General features: G+C 33.6%; 6 protein-coding genes across 6 annotated transcripts; 2 read left to right on the top strand and 4 right to left on the bottom strand.

Annotated features, from left to right (window-relative positions):
* Positions 1–7676: 7676 nt before the first annotated feature.
* LOC114803504 (N-alpha-acetyltransferase daf-31) lies at positions 7677–8428 on the bottom strand. Its single transcript, XM_029039567.2, has one exon. It carries the CDS (start codon positions 8426–8428, stop codon positions 7826–7828), a length of 603 nt encoding a protein of 200 aa, XP_028895400.1. The 3' UTR covers positions 7677–7825.
* Positions 8429–8498: 70 nt separating this feature from the next.
* LOC105211099 (small integral membrane protein 13) lies at positions 8499–9105 on the bottom strand. Its single transcript, XM_011182379.3, has 2 exons — positions 8874–9105; positions 8499–8690 (listed from the first exon to the last, which is right to left on the bottom strand). Exons 1-2 carry the CDS (start codon positions 8950–8952, stop codon positions 8554–8556), a joined length of 216 nt encoding a protein of 71 aa, XP_011180681.2. The 5' UTR covers positions 8953–9105; the 3' UTR covers positions 8499–8553.
* Positions 9106–9860: 755 nt separating this feature from the next.
* On the top strand, positions 9861–11718 carry LOC105211098 (caspase Dronc). Its single transcript, XM_011182377.3, has 2 exons — positions 9861–10615; positions 10693–11718. Exons 1-2 carry the CDS (start codon positions 10187–10189, stop codon positions 11551–11553), a joined length of 1290 nt encoding a protein of 429 aa, XP_011180679.1. The 5' UTR covers positions 9861–10186; the 3' UTR covers positions 11554–11718.
* Positions 11719–11985: 267 nt separating this feature from the next.
* Positions 11986–15323, top strand: LOC105211096 (NF-X1-type zinc finger protein NFXL1). The gene is made up of 10 exons (XM_011182374.3): positions 11986–12263; positions 12320–12930; positions 12992–13264; positions 13331–13447; positions 13505–13636; positions 13692–13903; positions 13961–14159; positions 14225–14425; positions 14514–14768; positions 14830–15323. The coding sequence occupies exons 1-10, from the start codon at positions 12074–12076 to the stop codon at positions 15250–15252; spliced, it is 2613 nt and encodes an 870-aa protein (XP_011180676.1). The 5' UTR covers positions 11986–12073; the 3' UTR covers positions 15253–15323.
* Positions 15324–15468: 145 nt separating this feature from the next.
* On the bottom strand, positions 15469–17874 carry LOC105211097 (solute carrier family 66 member 3). The gene is made up of 4 exons (XM_011182376.3): positions 17214–17874; positions 16330–16589; positions 15876–15996; positions 15469–15783 (listed from the first exon to the last, which is right to left on the bottom strand). Exons 1-4 carry the CDS (start codon positions 17350–17352, stop codon positions 15653–15655), a joined length of 651 nt encoding a protein of 216 aa, XP_011180678.1. The 5' UTR covers positions 17353–17874; the 3' UTR covers positions 15469–15652.
* Positions 17875–18214: 340 nt separating this feature from the next.
* Positions 18215–19387, bottom strand: LOC105211095 (NADH dehydrogenase [ubiquinone] iron-sulfur protein 3, mitochondrial). The gene is made up of 4 exons (XM_011182373.3): positions 19228–19387; positions 19100–19171; positions 18543–19036; positions 18215–18482 (listed from the first exon to the last, which is right to left on the bottom strand). The coding sequence occupies exons 1-4, from the start codon at positions 19286–19288 to the stop codon at positions 18315–18317; spliced, it is 795 nt and encodes a 264-aa protein (XP_011180675.2). The 5' UTR covers positions 19289–19387; the 3' UTR covers positions 18215–18314.
* Positions 19388–19394: the final 7 nt, after the last annotated feature.

Below are 19394 nucleotides of genomic sequence, written 5' to 3'. Positions count from 1 at the left end.
AATATGTCCAATGAGTAAAATCATTTATTGGAAATAAAATAATATGCTGCATATTAGGGCTCTGAAAATTATTCGGATACCCCGAAACCCGATTATTCGAATATTCGATTTGAGCTTTCACTATTCGAAGAGTCCACAACGAACGGTTAACTTAATAGTCGGAAATAAGCGGTTAATCGAATAGTCGACAACTTACGATTATCCGGATACTGCAAACCGAATATTATTATTCGAATAATGCCCTATCCGGTTAGTCAATTAGTCAAATACCAAGAGCTCTACTGCATATAGAAACTGTAAGATATTTCAGTAAAAAAAATTGCGACCTTTCTCCAAGTTAACCGATTATTATTAATTATTTATTCAAATAAAATTACTATATTAAATTTTCCTGATGATTCTTAAGCACTCCTTTTCAATAAAACGAACTCCTTAGTCATGTTTAAACTAGCCGATGAAATGCAATTGCACCAAGTGCACAATTCATAATTCTGTCAACGCTGTTTATCAGTTGCACCTATTTGCCAAAATTTAGTCAGGAAACGCTTCTTCCAGAGTAAATAGTACCGAATTACCATTTTAAATTTTATTGCCATACAAGTGCATACTCGCAAAACCACAAATATGCAAACATTTTGCTGCCTCCGATGATAAATACTACACGAACATTTTCAGTATTCGAACCTAAAATCATTACACTTTTACATACATACATTTCATATATGAGTATATTGTATATAAATTCATAAGAGGCCGCCACTTAAAAACATATGCTTCAACAATTGTTATGTAACTTGAGTTGGTAGCGAACTAGTAACAAATTCACTAGTCTATAACTAGTACTATAGTACAAAAACAACCAAACTAGATATTCAATTTGACTTCAATAATGTAAAGAATGTTAGGTAGGCTAACATTTTGACCTAAAAATAGAACAATGGTATGTTCAAAAAATAACGGGAATTTTAAAAATTTAAATTTCACTAGTTTGGAGAGACAAATAGTCATTTTTTTATTAAGTTGATATACATGCCCTTGAAGTACGATACATTTTTCAGCTATATTCATTGCATATTTATACTGTGATTATAGGCGAGGGCATAATAGACATCGCACTCTGGTCCTGCTTAATATCACTAAGTATAGTGTTTTTATTAGCTTGGCAATTTTCGTTTGATAAAAGCTCACACTTCGTTGCTTGTTCGTGAATTCTTCAATACTGTAACGATGCCCCAGACACCATATTCGCCAGACATGACTCCGAAGAAACGTTGGCATAAGTAGAAAATATCGTATGAAGACTATTATTGATGGCGACAACAATCATTTAGACGAATAAATAAATATTTTAGTCAAAAAAAAAATTCCCGTTATTTTTTGAACATACCTTGTATAATACATTTTACCAGTTCTAAGACCGTTGTAACAGATTTTGCGAGTAATTTTGAAGAGACTACATTCGGATTACTCTGTAAGATATTAATTAGTCCCATGCAAAAGACTTTAGGGTATAATAGTTCCCTACAGCATTACAGAGTAGCATTTTTCAAAGTACTCTCTTATCATATACATACATATGTAAGTGAACCACTTGGTCCAATAATCTCTGAATGGTTGGCTGTTGTATATAGTCCTCTGAGTGTCTGTGTGCATTTAATTGCAAATGTGCAGACCCTTACGAATCATAATTAATGACCTACAAAAGGTACAAGTGAAACATTCCGCATTACAACAGCGAAAACGAAAAACAAGAAGCGGCTACATGTGGCACACAAGTGCACAAGTGCAACAGCATTCGCAGCGCCACGCTGAACATGAATGTTCGAAATTCCCGCATTGTTGCATATCGATCACAATTCACAATGTGCGAGTGTATGTGTGTGTGTGTGTGTGTGAGCTGCAGCGCCACTACACTGCTTGGTTAACTGTATTTGGTGTTCATCTGCATTTTTCGTTTTAAGCGCCTACCGATTTGGTGTCCACACAACAGCTGCGTGTGAAAATTTGCAGCTGTCAATATTGGTGGACACAGTGTGGCAACTTTTATTTTTGTTTCTTTGTTTGTGTGTGTGTGAGAGCTAGTTGTTGCCTTCCTTCCTCGTTTTGACGTTCTGCCGACAATTTGATTAAATGCTATTACAATGTGTTCAACAATTTAAACTATATACATAACTAACATTGTCGCTTTGGGATTTTGGTACGTAGGCAAAGTAGATTATATAATATAATACCGTTATACTTACCTTCAACCAACTTGATTTCGGCGATTTTTCTATTCAATTTTTTGCCGAAAGTTCATGTTCCCACACCTTAACTTCGAGCTATTGGTTTTATGACAGGATTTTATATCGTTGTAGTGTTGGTCCAAAACCCCATCACTTTCCAGGCCATGCCAGGGATCAAGGGAAGTTAAGTTTGTTTACGTTTTGTAGAGTTAAGTGAAGACAAGCTGGAGTTCTTTTATAATCAGGGAAATTCAAAACAAGAGTTTACGGAGGTCAAGTTCGAGATCACGTCGGTCCATGTTAGGGGACGGCGAAAACGTTCAATGAAATCACCCAGGTCTATATGCAAAATGTAATCATATTCGTTATACTTGAAGAGGTTAATTTGTGAGACATCTAGATCCAAATGATATTCTATATATTAATCTGATAAAAAACTAACTTGGTCTTTACTTAAGCTTCTTCCATAATTACACAGCCATATCACTTTTTTAAATCAGAAATGGGAAATAAATCTTACAGAACTACATATTTGTTATACTCTCGCAACAAAGTTGCTACGAGAGTATTATAGTTTTGTCCACATAACGGTTGGTTGTAAGTTCTAAAACTAAACGAGTTAGATATAGGGTTATATATATCAAAATGATCAGGGTGACGAGTAAAGTTCAAATCCGGATGTCTGTCTGTGCGTCCGTCCGTGAAAGATGTAACTTGAGTAAAAATTGAGATATCTTGATGAAATTTGGAAGACGTATTTCTTGGCACCATAAGAAGGTTAAGTTCGAAGATGGGCGTAATCGGACCACTGCCACGCCCACAAAATAGCGTTAACCGAAAACATATAAAAAGCTATAACTCAGTCATAAATTAAGCTATTGAAGTAAAGTGACCCCGTCCCCTACTAAGTTTTTTGTACATATGTATCTCGCAAACTACTAAAGCTATATAAAGGAGTCGTTTCATTTAGGTACAACCTTATACATTATCCAAAAATGGAGGAAATCGGATTATAACTACGCCCACCTCCTATACAAAGGTTATGTTGAAAACTAGTAAAAATGCTTTAATTCAGTAAGGAAAACCACCAGAAGCCTTAAATTGCATTATAAAAATGGTACAGAAGTGCTGCAATTAAAATGGTATACAAAATTTTAAATGGGCGTGGTTTCGCCCACTTATTGGTAAAACCATATCTCCGAAACTACTCGACTAATTTCAATGATTTTCGGTTCATAATATCTTCCTAGCTTCCCAATGATATGTTGAGAAAATAGTCCAAATCGGTTCACAACCACGCCTACTTTCCATATACCAGAAATCTGAAGTCGGTCTGAATAGTTTACTGTACAATATATAAACTTAGTACTAGTGAAGACATTGGAACAGAACTTTGCAAAAATACTGCATTTAAAGAGTGGCATCGTTCTTCTAAAAATCGTCCAAATCGGTCCATAAGTTTTCAAGATCCTATAAATCGAATATGAAGACCTCAGCGCTTCTAACAAATGTTTTACTGAAATTATAGTTAAGTCTCTCAGATATTTTGTAGAAATTTTGAGGGAATATGTTTCTTCTAATAATATGTATCCGTGCCAACAATGAGTGAAATCGGGTCATAACTTCATCTATCTCCCATATACTTAATATTAGGGTTTTCAAACCTTCAATGGACTTTATACCATATATATGCCGAATATGTGAAAAGAAATTGCGAGAGTATAAAATGTTCGGTGACACCCGAACTTAGCCCTTCCTTCCTTGTTTTAATATACCGATGACTCCTTAAAAAAATGTGTAATATGGGATTCTATTTCGTATATTAAAGAGTTCTCAGACTAAGTAGATGGTCAAAAGCTTCGAAGTTATAACCATTTATATGGAAGTGAGAGTGCTGAATAATATTTTGATGGAGGGAGCAATTCCGTATTGTCTTGTTGGTCAATTAGGCAAATTAGGACACAATTATTAAAGTCGATTATTTCAAAGCCTCAACTATCACAGAACATTCTTACCATGAATAAAACCTACTGTAAACCACTATTTACAATATGTCTTCAAAGTACTTGAACAATTCCATAAAAGAAAACGACAACAAAATTTAGCACTTAACAACTACAACAACACACACAGATGTGGCGTAAAAGAAAAAGCCTTAAATAACAATTTAGCAATTTGTGCCAAACTCAACCAACTGGCGAGGCGAGCACATAAAATCTACAATGAACGACTTTGCAAAAGTTGCACCCTTTCATGAAAATGCGAAAGCGGAAATGGAAGAAGGTGAAACTGCAAACGACACCTGGAGTGCAACAATTACTTACGAAATAAGTTTCTGTTGTCGTGCTCGTATAAAAAGTAAGCTTTACAAAAACAAAGAGCGCAAACAAAATGATTTGTGTTCTCATTAGTATTTGTATGTCTGCGTTGGTTTAAATAAAATGTTCTGATAAAGCAACATAATACATGCCTAATTTTACACATGTCCTGCGACAGGATCACATAAGCACTAGTGTGTAATGACAGAAAGAATGGAAAGTATTTCGAGAATCTAAGAATCCGACTCGCAGTGATAAAAGAGAGCGCGTCCGGAAAAATCGGAAAAAGAAGCAATATCGGTTGGAAATTCGAGTTCTGTTTTTGGAAGAGAAATCGTACGATGTCGTATATGGTAATTCCTACCCTTCGATGACGACCTACAAAATGTGTGTAAAGTGTTTCAACATATTTATTGGTCGGTCTTCTACGAGCCTCGCCCAGACGCCCCAAAAACCGGGAACCAGGGTAACGTGAAAAAGTCCACGAGCTCGTATTGGCAAACCGCTGATTGAAATTGCGCGAATTGGTTGAGACAATAGGCATCTCAAAATCCCACGTGGATCATAACATGCTTGAATTGGGCGTTTGCTGAATTCGGAAAGCAATAGCAAGCGATGCAATGCATCTGATACTCTTCAATAGCAATCCGAAAGAGTTTTCAGTGTCATTTCATAGACGACGACAAAATATGGAACTACTAGTACATAAAAAAGATTCAGAAAGTTTCAAAACAGTGGAATTCAGCCGCCGGACCTACTTCGAAGTATCTGTCAGAGATGTGAGAACCACAGTTTTCTGGGATACACTGGGTATGAACTATATCGACTACCTGGAGAAGAGCAAATATTCGGCCGATTCGACGCAGAATCGAATTGGATTACTGCTAACTGCTGCCAAACTTGTTTCCAAACTTTAAAAAAGTTTATTCGCCATACAGAAATTTTAGTCGTTATGATTTCCCGGGAACCCTACTTGAAAAACCTCCAGAAAACAGATCAAGTTGAAAGGATGTTAAAAAACAGATTCTCATTTTTCAGTAAATTTATTTTCTTTCTGCCTTGTTTTTCAAAAATTCCCGTTATTTTTTGAACACAGCTCATTTGGCCAGTATTATGTTTTGTAGGGTGTTGATTATATATTATGGATATATGAATGTGTAAACAATAAAAAACGTAAAAATGTGCAAAAAATCACAAAATCACTGCGTTTGCATTTTATTACTTAATGAGCTATTACCCACTGGTGTTAACAAATTAGCCTATTTATACTATTACATAACCTAAGTAAATGTAGAATCACACATCGTACCATATTACAAACTATTTTTATGAGCTATTAATTCTATTCAACAATAAAATTGCCAAAATTAGTCTGAACATCTATACAGAACTATTAATGTAAAGGTCAACCATTTACTTTAAATCAAGTGCAATTTCATACTTTTATTACCTTTTACCTTTTACGGCACATAAAAAGTTTGCTGTATTTATGTAATTTAAAATTTTTAGTATTTTTTGTTTTGTATTTGCAAATGTAAATGAAAGTGTTTTTCAAAAACAAAAAACTAAACGCTGCGCTCTGAAGTGTTGCTGACTTTATATGCATGGCAATTACTACTTCCTTCAAGCGTAATGGGAAGTGCATAATTTCATGAACTCACACATTCATATGTATATATGTAGGCATTTTATAGTAAGAGACGAATGCATGATGTTCTCAAACTTAAGTCAAGGCAAGCAAATTGTGTACTCTACCAATTCAAACAATAGGGGGCAGTTGTATGAAATTAAAGTTGATGACTACTTTGCGAATAAATCTACATGGTAAGATCGGCTTAAATAGACCTAGCCTTTAACAACTTTTCTCCACCTCTAAGGCGCCTGCTACACGTTCAGTATTTATCGTGATATTTCCTGTATCGCATTTTCCATATTTTCCTAAGGGACATTTTGTGCCAAAATGTTTTTCTTCGATTCATATCTTCCCATAAATCATATAAAAACTCCATGGATATTTTATAATGCATTTTTGTCGTTTTGTCGATAATCAAATTTTGTTTTCCTGTCATTTGCTATAGAATTGTTGCTCTTGTTAAACGAACCACGCTGCGTTTGATTAACATATGTTAGTGGTTATAATAAATTTTACATTTCGTTTTTAACGATGAAGTAAAAATTAATTTTTTATTACCCAATAATAAACACCCCATTTAGGACATAAATCAGTAAAATTTAAAACACTTCTTCATTTATTAATATTTTTCTCTAAACTGATATTTATGTATTTTTCCTTTTCTTTTTTAATATTTCCATCGCTTTATTGTCAGAATAGAAAATACAAAATAAAGTAACATTTTGACTAACACAACACTTATAATGTTATGCAAGTAGCTACAACCGCTTAACACCATCATCATTCCACTTTCCCCTCGTTTGAATAGTGCCACCAACGCTTTGGACAAACTTTTACTCAAATGCTATTAACATTTTTCGTTTCGTAAGCATTATGGTGGTCATGTCCTGAGGCCAACTGTCAAATGCATTAATTCAAATGCATGCAAAGTGGAACACAGGGAGGTAGCGGCGGTGAGTCGGCGCACATAAATGGTTAATCGGCGCGTACCTCGTCGAAACAAAACTTTTCGCATAAATTATTTGCGTACGCTTCATAGTCAAAAAGTGAATTTTAAAAAGTGTACGAGTCTACATTTTGTAGTTCAATTTTATTTTCTCTTTTGTTTTTCGGTTTTTTGCTTAACAAATCAGCTTGGTGACAGTCTAAAGTTGAAATTAAGTTTAATGAATTTGCTGACATTTTTTTGGAGGAGATTAAAAAATATATTTCAATATAAGTATGTATGTACAGGTTTAATGTCAGACACGTAGGTATATACAGTTTGTCAAACCTTTATATATTTGACCTTTCCAAATTTGGAGAGAGCTATTTTACAAACCAGAAACGTAAATTTTTCTGTGTACCTGCGACAAGTGCACATTTCTTACAGATTGCTAAGAAAAATTTCAGAGCATATGATATTTTTAATTTTACAATCAGATTAGTTTACATAATGCTCGTCGACTTTTGTTAAATGTATGCAGTTGCCAAGAGTTAATTAAGAAATAAAAATTCATATACATTTCATATTAATCATATTTTATATTTATAAATCCAAGAGGATTATACAAATTTATTTAGAGATATTAAAATTTCCGAAAAATATATAAATACAAAATTATACCCAAATTGCATACGAGCACCTTAAATTCTAACATCCCGTTGATTTAACAACAATGTCCATCATGACCGCTGTGATCATGCGATATTGCTTGCCTATAGTTGATCTTGTCTTTTTCGCCACCGTCCGCTGTAATAGCTTTCGAATCATGTGCCGACTCCTCAGAATTTTCCTTTTTTGAAAATTCACTCAGATCACGACGCATCGCATATGCGTCTTCGCCATCAGCATAATATTTCGGTTCGATTTCAATTATCTTAAATTTCAACGAATCTGTGTATAGATTGAGAGCGGCGCGGTTGCTTTTACGCACATGCAAAGATACGTATTGCGCATCGAAACACTCTACCATGGCTTGCGAGGCTTGATTCATCAGCTTTTGTGCTAATCCCAGTCGACGGTATGATCTTTTCACGGCCAATGATGTAATATGGCCATGTTTACTTTCTTCACCAGGTTCAGGTTCCTCCATTTTGGCCAGCACATATCCTACAATATTACCTTTATCATCTTCAGCTACATAACTAAGCTGCGGCCAGGTGAGCCCATGATAAAAGTAATATTTCATTTGGTAATTTTCAGGTAGGCAGAGCAAGTTGCAGTGCTGCATACTCATCAAATCATCAGGTTTAGCACAGCGGATATTCATCTTATGGGATTTTCCGTAAAAATCTCTAATATTATTTGTTAATTACTAATATTTATTAAGTAATAGTTAATTTAACTACTTTGCTTATTTTCGATTATCTGTAAACTGCTCACAGTTTACTGATTTTAGTCTCGGCGTATTTTTTTCGCTCTTATATGAGGTTGTTGCTCTATAGGTTGCACCTCATCACCGTTTCCTTGACCCAGCAATTCACGAACTAGTCGGAATTTTGATAAAAATGCTTTCCAGATAAGGAACCAACCTATAATTATTATAAAACAAGAGATTAGTTTTTATATTACCACATTTTGATTCATAGTATAATATTTCTAGATCCCTTACTGAATACAACTAGTAGGGGGTCAAAGTTTGCATTTCCAAATAATTTCCATTTGTTGTATTTATTTTTCACACATATTGAAAGTCGAAATAATACAAATCTTACCTAGTAAAATTAACACTGTTACGATGGAAACTGATCCTAAAACAGCAAACACTACTGCTAATATTGTATGAAAATTCATTGTTTCATTTACTTAATCAAAATATAAACATCAAAATCTTTACGAAGTAGGAACTGAAAATGTGTCAGAACATAGTAAAACACAACAATCACAATCCAGCTTTAATTCTACACCATATGTACTTTCATTGACAAATCAAAACGTAGTAATTTACTTTACGTCAAAATGGCAGATCAACACACGCACACGCATTTAACGAAACCATGCAGAGATGCATCAGAAAATATACATGCATCAGAAATACCTTCACACTGAACACACTGCGTAATGAATATTGCAAATTCATACATATATGCATTTTGCATGGTTCAATGCTAGTATTTTATAAATACAGTTAAAACCAACTGCTAAAAAACATTTAATTGACACCTATCATTATTGGTATACTATAAGTACGATTTGGCCTATAAATGAACTAAACAACTTCGAGGTTAAGCAAAAAATATACTCTCTGGTTTTAACATGCGGACAGCTATATGCTGTAGTAAAGATAATTCAGATACAATTTTAATTGCGATAACTTACAACAGTACAAATATTTCTTGAAATAGTTTTAAAATCTAATTAATTTTATTCACAAATTAATAACTCGGCGAAACTTGCACGCGCTACAAAAAAGAATTTGCCGATTTTTTTCCCTTTGTATTTGACATTTTACTTAGGGTTGCTAATTATTGCCGCATTGCTATGATTTTCCATCGTGTTAAGCCAACTTAACACTCAAAGATTATGTCGATAGCTTAACTTAACATTTCATTATTCTAAAATTTATTGATATATTTCTTTAAAAATTACTTGATTTCGAACCAAGAACAAATATACAATTAATAAATGTTTATCCATTTTAAATATAATTAAAAATATTCTGATATATCAAGAAATATATGAAAGTCGACATAGGTGGCAACGTAGAATGGATATGTGAAATAGCCTTTGTGCAGAACTGCTGTGATTGTGTATTTCTGAAATTGCAAATTGTGCAGGCCTTTGTTTATAATAAAGGAGCAAAATTTTGTAAAAGAAAAATTGATTTAATTCATTTGTTTTAAAAACTTTACAAATCTGCGTTGCAAATCGTATTTGGTGCTTAATAATAAAACATTTGCAAGTACATATATACGATTTTCCAGGCATTAAAGATTCATAATTCTAGGCCAGTGCCATTGCCAACATTGCTACCATTTTAGCTGCTGACTAATTTAATTTCATTGCCACCCACTTCTAACGCAAAAAAATGGATGTTAAACATCGCAAAATAATAAAGGAAAACATCGACAAGCTAGTCCAACACACTGAATTTAAGGAATTGCTTCAAGCGTGTAGGAGGACGGATTTACTTTCCGATCAAATGGTTTGTAATCTTCGCATAGATTCTCAAAACATGGTGGATATTGAAGGATCACAAACTTCAGATGAATTTATGCACAAAAAACTGTTTGAGAAAATTACTCACAGAGGTCCTGAAGCGTTCGAAACGTTGAAGCAAATTCTTAAAGCTTTGGACAAAGTCGAAGCACTTCAAATTTTGCAAAGGGACAGAGAATTTTATGGTATCAGAGAACAGCGCAATAGTATTCCGCAAACTATACATCGCGTATTAGAAGCACCAATTGAATTAGTTTCAGCAAGTACCACTGACACGCCAGACAGCGTACATTCTATGGTAATCGCTATAATTTTAAAATTTCTATATTAAATTTACATTATAATTATAATATTCATTTGTTGTTAATTTTTCAGGTTGGTGAGAATTCCACGCCAGCCTTAACAGAGTTCTTAGACACTGTTGATCCTATAGAAAAATATGAAGTAGTAAAAGCCAATCGAATTAGTACATGTGACCATATTGGAACATATAAAATGCAGTCGAACCATAATCGAGGAGTCCTATTCATAGCGAATTACATAAGTTTTAAAGATGATTACCGCAATGGAGCCGCAAATGATAGTGATGCACTCATATATGTATTCAGACAATTAGGTTTTAAAATATTCAAAACAATAGATGGTTCTCAAACGGAATTTTTCGATTTACTAGAAACTTTACTAAATTCAGAGTATACACGCCAAACAGAATCTTTTGTCTTAGCATTTATGAGTCATGGAGAACTCAACGAACAAAATGAAGACGTCGTTGTTTTCAGTGATGAATCAGTCGTTAAAGTAAAAGAAGTCATCGATCGCTTTTCAAACAGGAGATGTCCCAATTTAGAAGTGAAACCAAAGGTTCTTATATTTCCATTCTGCCGTGGTTCTATGCAAGACAAAGGAATAACATCTAAAACTGAGACTGACACAATTCCTTTTACTTCAAGGAATGAGAAACTAAATGCGGAGATGTCGGATTTACTAATTTGCTACGCAACTATGGAAGGATTCAAAGCACATAGGGATAAGGTTACAGGTTCTTGGTATATACAAGAACTATGTAAGACAATAGCTGAACACGCACATGATACTCATTTTGAGGATATATTAAAACTTGTACAGAGAAAGGTTGTCAAAATCCGTGCTGAAAACGGAGGTATACAAATGGGTAATTACCGTAATATCGGTTTTGATTTCAAATTTTTCTTAAATCCTGCGATTTCGGAAGAATAATAAGGAGCAAATATAATATTGTAAATGCTACATATGTATCTACTTTAAGTATATATTTTGATATATGTCTTTACATAGATGTTATAATATTTTATACAAAATTTGTGTACAACAATCATATATACATTGAAAATAAATTGTGATTTATATGTTTAAACTAAACAAGTTGGTTTTAATTATAAAAATTAAAAAAAAAACTTCATATAAGTTGACAAAATAAATAAAAAGTGTTTTATTTACATACATATAGGCGTAAAAATTTAGACAATATTTGGAATCTATTTTACATATTTTAAGAATGCATACCCTTATGTTAAATATAAATTTCTTTAATAAACTTCTATAAATCATTAATTTTTAAATCGTCTATAATAAATAGCCCCAAATAATATAATTAATCTCCACAAAAATTTTAAAAATTCCGAATTTCTGGTAACCTTGAAATGGCTCCGATTTAGCAGATTCAGAAAATTGTTTTATTTCCCACGTCAGAAACACAAAATTTTGTAATTCCTAAAACATGTCTGTTTTGTCTTCTAAAAACGAAAAGATGAAAGGAATCTCTAAGCCAAGCCAACAAAAGCCAAAAGGAGCAACTCGATTTGAAGAAGTACATGCCAGGAATATAGCTGCGGCAAAGAAAATAGTTGAAAAGTATTCTTCTAGTTCTGATGAAGAAGAAGAGGAGCTTAATGAATCTAAAATATTAGGTACCATTTACTTATATTTACAAGAGCTGTCATAAAATGTACTGTATGATTGCCAGATTCCCTATTTAAGCATTACAAATCGGACGATAGACGCTCAGGACAAGCGCTACAACAAAAAACTGCTACGTTCTTTGAAAACGCGCTGCACTCGGGATCAGCAACTTGTTTAATTTGTATTGGTAGCGTGCGCCGAGCTGATTCGATATGGACTTGTAAACATTGTTATTGTTTCTTCCATTTAAACTGTATACGACGATGGGCTAATGATAGTATTGCGCAGATGAAAGCATCATCTGAACAAACAGCCAATGAACAGGGTTATTACAACAATCTAGGTCAATTCGTACCGCCGAAGCGAAAGCGACCACTTCACTGGAGTTGTCCCCAGTGTCGCAAAGATTACAGTCTGGAGGAAAAGCCCGCCAACTATAAGTGTTTTTGCGGTAAAGAAGAAAATCCCCGTCCCGCACCATTTTTATTACCACATTCTTGTGGAGAAATATGCGGAAAAAATTTACAACCGGCATGTGGGCATACTTGTATGTTACTTTGCCATCCAGGTCCATGCCCGCCCTGTTCTCAATATGCCACTATCAGTTGCCTATGTGGTAACTCTAACAAAAAATCTGTACGATGTATAGATAAAGAGTGGAAGTGTGATAGAAAGGTTAGTTCATAAAATATTAACTATTTTAAATATGAAATAAATTTCTGATTGTTATATGTAGTGTAAAGAACTACTTGCTTGTGGCGAACATGAATGTAAAGAATTATGTCATAAGCCCAATAAGTGTCCCCCATGTACCAGTACCAGTTTACAGGCGTGCGAATGTGGTGCTGAGACGAAGAAACGAAATTGTTCTGAACTTAAATGGCATTGCAAAAAGGTTTGTGGATCTAAATATTCATGTGGGGCACATGCATGTAAACGTGTATGTCACTCGGGTTCTTGTGGAGATTGCCCTTTAAGTTTACCACGTTCCTGTCCATGTGGGAAAAACGTAAGTAAAAAATAATAGTTCATTGTAGATTTGTATGTTAAACAAAATCATACCATCACCAAATAGCAAAATATCGTGCCCTGTATTGAAACCATTGATCCCTGTGGTGATACATGCCAAAAACTCTTATCGTGTGGGCTGCATACTTGCACGCAACGTTGCCATCGTGGTGAATGTAATTTGGTAAGATGAAATATTAAATTATATTCCGTATTCGCTAATTTTTACATACACTTATAGTGCTTAATTATAACCAAAAAGAGATGCCGCTGTGGCATACATGAAAAGGAATTGCCGTGTTGGAAAACATTTACATGTGAAACTAAATGTAAGCAAATGCGAGATTGCGGAAAACACACTTGTAACAAAAAGGTAAATTAATGTTAATAACCATTATTAATAATAATTATTACGATTATTTGTGAAGTGTTGTGATGGCAGCAGCTGTCAACAATGTGATAAGATATGTGGAAAACCGCTTACTTGTCAAAAGCACAAGTGCCAGTCGGTGTGTCATGAAGGACCCTGTTATCCTTGTAATCAACAATCACAAGTCAATTGCCGATGTGGTAAAACATCAAAACGTGTCCCTTGTGGTCGTGAACGTACAGCACGCGTCATGTGTATGGAATTATGCCGGTTTGTAAATATATTTTATAATTGTCTAAAAGTTTTGCTACAGTAATAGTTTTTCAGAATTCCTTCTAAATGTCACCATCCAATCATACATCGCTGTCACAAAAATGAATGTCCACCGTGTCAACAAAAATGCGGACAGATAAATGATACCACTGGGTGTCAGCATATTTGCGAAGCTAAATGCCATGCCGCTGCTAAAGTCTTCAAACAAAATCAACTTAATGGAGCTGCAAATATTTGGCATCAAAGCAAGCAGGTATATAATTGGAAACTTTTATTAAATATTTACAAGTATATTTAATTATATATTCTTGTAATTAGTTTGAATTCAAAAAACTGCCACATCCCCCGTGTGAACAATTGGTTAAGGTTACTTGTATTGGTGGACATGAAATAGCTGAATGGCCTTGTTGGAATTCCAAACCGACATCCTGTCAACGCAAATGTAAACGGGAATTACGTTGCGGTAACCATAAATGTGATCTGATATGCCATTCGGTACCCGATTTGAACGATATGAAGGTGTGAAGTTTTAAAGCATTCAAAAATTTTCTTAATTTGTAAATTTATTAAACTCGAATTAAAATGGTTTTCTATTTTTCTTAATCAGGAGCAACTCGGCTGCGCCCGCTGCCAAGAGGGTTGCAATATACCCCGTCCACCGGGTTGTGAGCATGCTTGTCCACGGCCTTGCCATGCTCCGCCATGCAATCCATGTGACAAAATGATCAAAACCAAATGTTATTGTGGCATAACACAATTAATATACAAATGTTCAGAATATTTCAGAGAAGAAGGCACCAAAGAGGAAATCGCTTTAATACAAGAACGCTTAAAGAGCTGCGGAAACCGCTGCCTCAAAACGGTAAATATACGAATTTGAAATTTTACTAATACCCATATTCATATAAACCGATATGTTTCAGTTTTCCTGCGGTCATCGCTGTCATACACCATGCCATGCAGGCAAGTGCCCAAATCCGGAGTTGTGTCGTAAAAAAGTACGTATATTTTGTGAATGCAAACGTTTGAAAGTAGAAGTGGCTTGCGATAAACACCGCGCTGGACAAAAATCCATTCCTTGTGATGAGTTTTGTGTTGAGACACGTATCAAATTGGCAGAACAAGTAAAACGGGAAGAAGAAAAGCTGCGTCAACAAGAAGAGGCGAAAAATCGCGCTGAAGTCGAACAATTCGAGAAGCGATTTAACAAACGTAAATACAAAGAACGTAAAGTCGTTGTGGAAAAAACAAACAGCGAGATTAATTGGAAATCATTGAGCATTTATGGCGGTATTATAATCGCAATAGTTTTAGCTATTGCAGTAGCTTTCTATGCAGATAGTTAATAAGCAAATTGTAGTTTTTTAATAATAAGCACATTTTATATTTACGAAAATAAATAACTTAAGATATAATAGTTGTACATATATGAAATATTTAATTGCGAAAAAATAACAAAAATATGCAAGATATGTGCTCCAACTCAGCTAAAGGATATACAGTAAAGACTTGTCAATTATGTTAGTAAATATTTTCAAAAGTAATTAAAATGATTTTTAACGTTCATTAAAAATAGTTAACACACACTTTATTGATTTATTTTAATTTTAAATATAAATTTGAGCTGTTCTCTCTTTTTTTATTCACATGTGAAAATTATTCCGTTTCACACAAGTGCAGGCAAAGTTGCAGTTTTTGGATATGCCAAGCATATACACAAAGATGCAATTAATCCTGTCGCATTCCTTACTCAGATTTTCCTTTTTTCTTGTAAATGCAAGCAGCAACAAATACTGACCCACTTAAGAAAGTAGATATGAAAAAGTTACTTAGTAACATTATGTCACTTGATTGCACGTAAACGGTGTAGATCCGAGCTAAATGGTTGGTTTAAAAAATGGAAAAAAGAATGTTTCATAACAAGAATTACATAATTTATTTTTATTCTGTACTATACATGATTACTTACTCAAATTGGTGAAGGCTGATAGAGCCCATGTAGTGCGGCTGACAGAACTAGCATCCTTTGTGCGTAGAATTGCGATTAATTGTAAAACTTTACTTGTAGCACCGATTGGTGTACAAAATGGCTGCAAATACACAAATATTGTAAATTAATAAACATAAATGATGATAAATTCTAATAAAAAATGTTTGTACTCAAAACAAAATCGCAGAGCGCCCCAAAGTAGGCTAAACTAATTTTAAGTTTTTAAGAAATTATGCAAGGAACAATAAATTTGATTTAAAAAAAATCAAAATAAATTTTTTTAAATAAAATTACTTTACGTTAAACTCAAAATAATGTATATATAAAAGGTAATAAGGCAATTTGGTATGCCTTATAATGAGTCACAAAAGATTATTGTAATTTGTATTAATCTAAAGGCTTATTATCTAATCTCTATTAAACTTAATCTTACCACAAGAAACGTAAGTATCAATATTGGGAACAATTTAAAATAAATCAATGTTGCCACGACAGCATAAAACACCGCCACTATTTGTGTTCGCACGCCCAATAAATTTTGATAAAGAAAGGTATAGTAGATAAGCGCGTATTCTTGTAGCAATAGTATGGGGTACTCCATATACGATAGAAAGTCATAACCCCGGCTGTAGTTGTAAGACAACATCACGGTATAGCTGAAGAGTTCGAGGCAGAGACCAAGAACGCTAATACCTTGAAATAAAACAAAAAATAAAATACAAACATTAGTTTAGTATTGAAAATATGATGAATTATTTTCAATATACTATATACACGTACATATATAAATCTGTATTTATTTTGCTATACATTTAACAATAAAAACGTTTAACTTTAACTGTAATTAATATATTTTTATATATGTAATTTTAAAATCAGCAGCCGATAATTCAGATTAACAGTGGTTTCAAACATTTTACAAAATTATGAAATTTATTCATTCAGATTTAAAAAATCAGGTATGAACTAATTGACAAGTTAGGATTTGTTAAAAAAAAAATATAAAGTTATTAGTTATGCTAATAGGTCAGAAACATACAATTACAGTTGAACTTCCATAACTCGAACTCTTGAATTGGCAATAGAAGTAAAATTTCTTAAAAATTATTTTCCATAACTCAAAGTCTCTCTCACTCGAATTTTTTTTGAATTAAGGTGAGTTAACTGTATTACATTTGAATATTTGTATGTCAATTTTGTCAGTTTTAAAATATTTACAAATAACTTTTTAATCAACCCAACTAAAATATGAATGAATAAATGTGATGCGGTATATTTTCATAATTTTTTGTCGAAAATAGTATTTTTTTTATTTACCTTGCGATGACTTGTTTGCTCGTATTGTATTGATTTGTGGCACCTTAATAATCAAACAAGACGACACTGTTATCAGGCTAAGCAAATCGGCAATCACCAGCACTAGACCCTTCTCAAAGTAGTTGGAAATGGCTTCCATGGTAATTTCCGTACAATTTTCAATTAACAATAAATATATTTTCTAATATAGTATAAGTAGTAGTTGTGTTATTTATTTCCTTCTACAAATGTATATACATTTTAGCAGGAAACAACAATGTAAGTAGTTTAGAGGTTTTTGCACAATATCTTTTATCACAAATGTTACTATTATAGTTTTACGTTTTGTTGTCGACTCCGTTTTATGCAGTTTTTAGCATTTTCACTTTTTGTTACTGCAACAGTATTATTTAATCAAAATTCGCTTTGAACATTTGATCATCAATGGTCAAACAGTCATTCTAATAATACAAATAAATAATATACGTATATATTATTGAGAGAACGTCCATTTAGTATTAACAGAGAAAACACAATACAATGCCTCTGTAAAATTAATCTATACACAGCTATAGTTATTGGTTCATGCTGTGTGTTTGTCTAGATAGCAATTCAGTCAAATATTATCGAAATGAAGAATGTAACACCTAGGAATAGAGTAGTATTAGTTTTTGCCCGGTCTTCCCGTTTACTCTTCGGATTTTTTTTGATTGAAAATAAAGAGTTCATCATTGCCGGTGCACGCACATAAGCATATATAAAATACGTTAAGTATCTGTGTGGGTTGAGAACCTGTTAATATGAGATACACTACGAGCAGAGTTGCCATGGCCATTAATTTAAAAAAAAAACTTAATAGTTTCAGATATAAATAAAAGAAAAAACAATTTAATAATTTGAAATTGTTCTAATGTTGTAAAGGCAAAAACATTATCCAACGAGTTTTGAAAACATTTAACGATGGCATTGGATATTAATTATATATAACTGTCAATCAACCCCATTTATTAATTAAAAAAACGTTTTTCTTTGAAGCGATATATTTGCTATATTATATATGGATTACGTTTAAACTGTAAATCGCAACAAATTATGAACTATGCCACATTTTAAACGTATCGTTTATTTTTTAGGAATCTCCTGTTTGGTTTCTACAGTCTCTGCTGGTGGATTAGCATTACGGAAATTTGGGAACTGCTCCCATGGTGCTGACAAATCGAACTTTCTGAATTCCTGCGCCAATTCCAGTGGTTCACAGACAACACGTTTCTTCTCATCATCGTAACGCAACTAAATTACAAAAATATGGATTGAAGTATATAAAAATTGTTGAATCATATAGAAAAATACCTCGACATAGCCGGATAATGGGAAATCACGACGTTGTGGATGTCCCTCAAATCCGTAATCAGTTAATATGCGTCGCAAATCGGGATGATTTGCAAAGAACACACCATACATATCCCAAATTTCACGTTCATACCAATTTGCTGCCTTGAAGACTTCGTTGCACGAGTCCAATGGAGTCAATTCATCAGTATAGGTCTTAACGCGTATGCGTGAATTAAAACGTAGCGATAAGAGATTATAGATGACTTCGAAGCGATACTGTCTGCTTGGTACATCCATACCGGCAATATCCACTAAATTACTGAATTGCGCTAAATGATTGTCCTTAAGAAACTGCAGAACAGGCACAACACCCTCAGGTGCAATTAAAACCTCAAGTTCATCACCAGCTGTTAGTTGCACTTTCTGCACATATTTGGGCAGACATTCAGCCACATATCGTCCAAAATTGCTTAAATTCAAACGCGTTGCTTCATTGGGTTTGCGGAAAGTAGCTACAATAGACAAACAGCGAAAAAGTGTTAAGTAATTATTAACATTCATAATAAATAACTCACGTTTGTCTTCTGCTGGAGGGGCAGGTGTAGCGCTGGAATACCGGATTGCACCCACCGCTTTGGGAGCAGCAACTGAAAACAGATGATACATGGAAATTAACGAGTTAACTTATATAATTAAATAATACCATTTATAGCAGCGAAATTGCTGATTGCCCTGCAACCTAATCTTCTAATAATCGCAGCCATTTCAACGTTTTCGTTTAAGCAAAAATTCCGATATTGCACCTTATTTTCTTGACAGCTGTTTATATAACAACATATAGATGTCAAATACAAATGTCACAATTTTACA

The sequence above is a fragment of the Zeugodacus cucurbitae genome, chromosome 4 (assembly GCF_028554725.1).
Source record: "Zeugodacus cucurbitae isolate PBARC_wt_2022May chromosome 4, idZeuCucr1.2, whole genome shotgun sequence".
NCBI classification, from domain to species: domain Eukaryota; kingdom Metazoa; phylum Arthropoda; class Insecta; order Diptera; family Tephritidae; genus Zeugodacus; species Zeugodacus cucurbitae.
The sequence above is the reverse complement of the archived record's forward strand: the minus strand, read 5'-3'. Positions and strand labels throughout refer to the sequence as shown.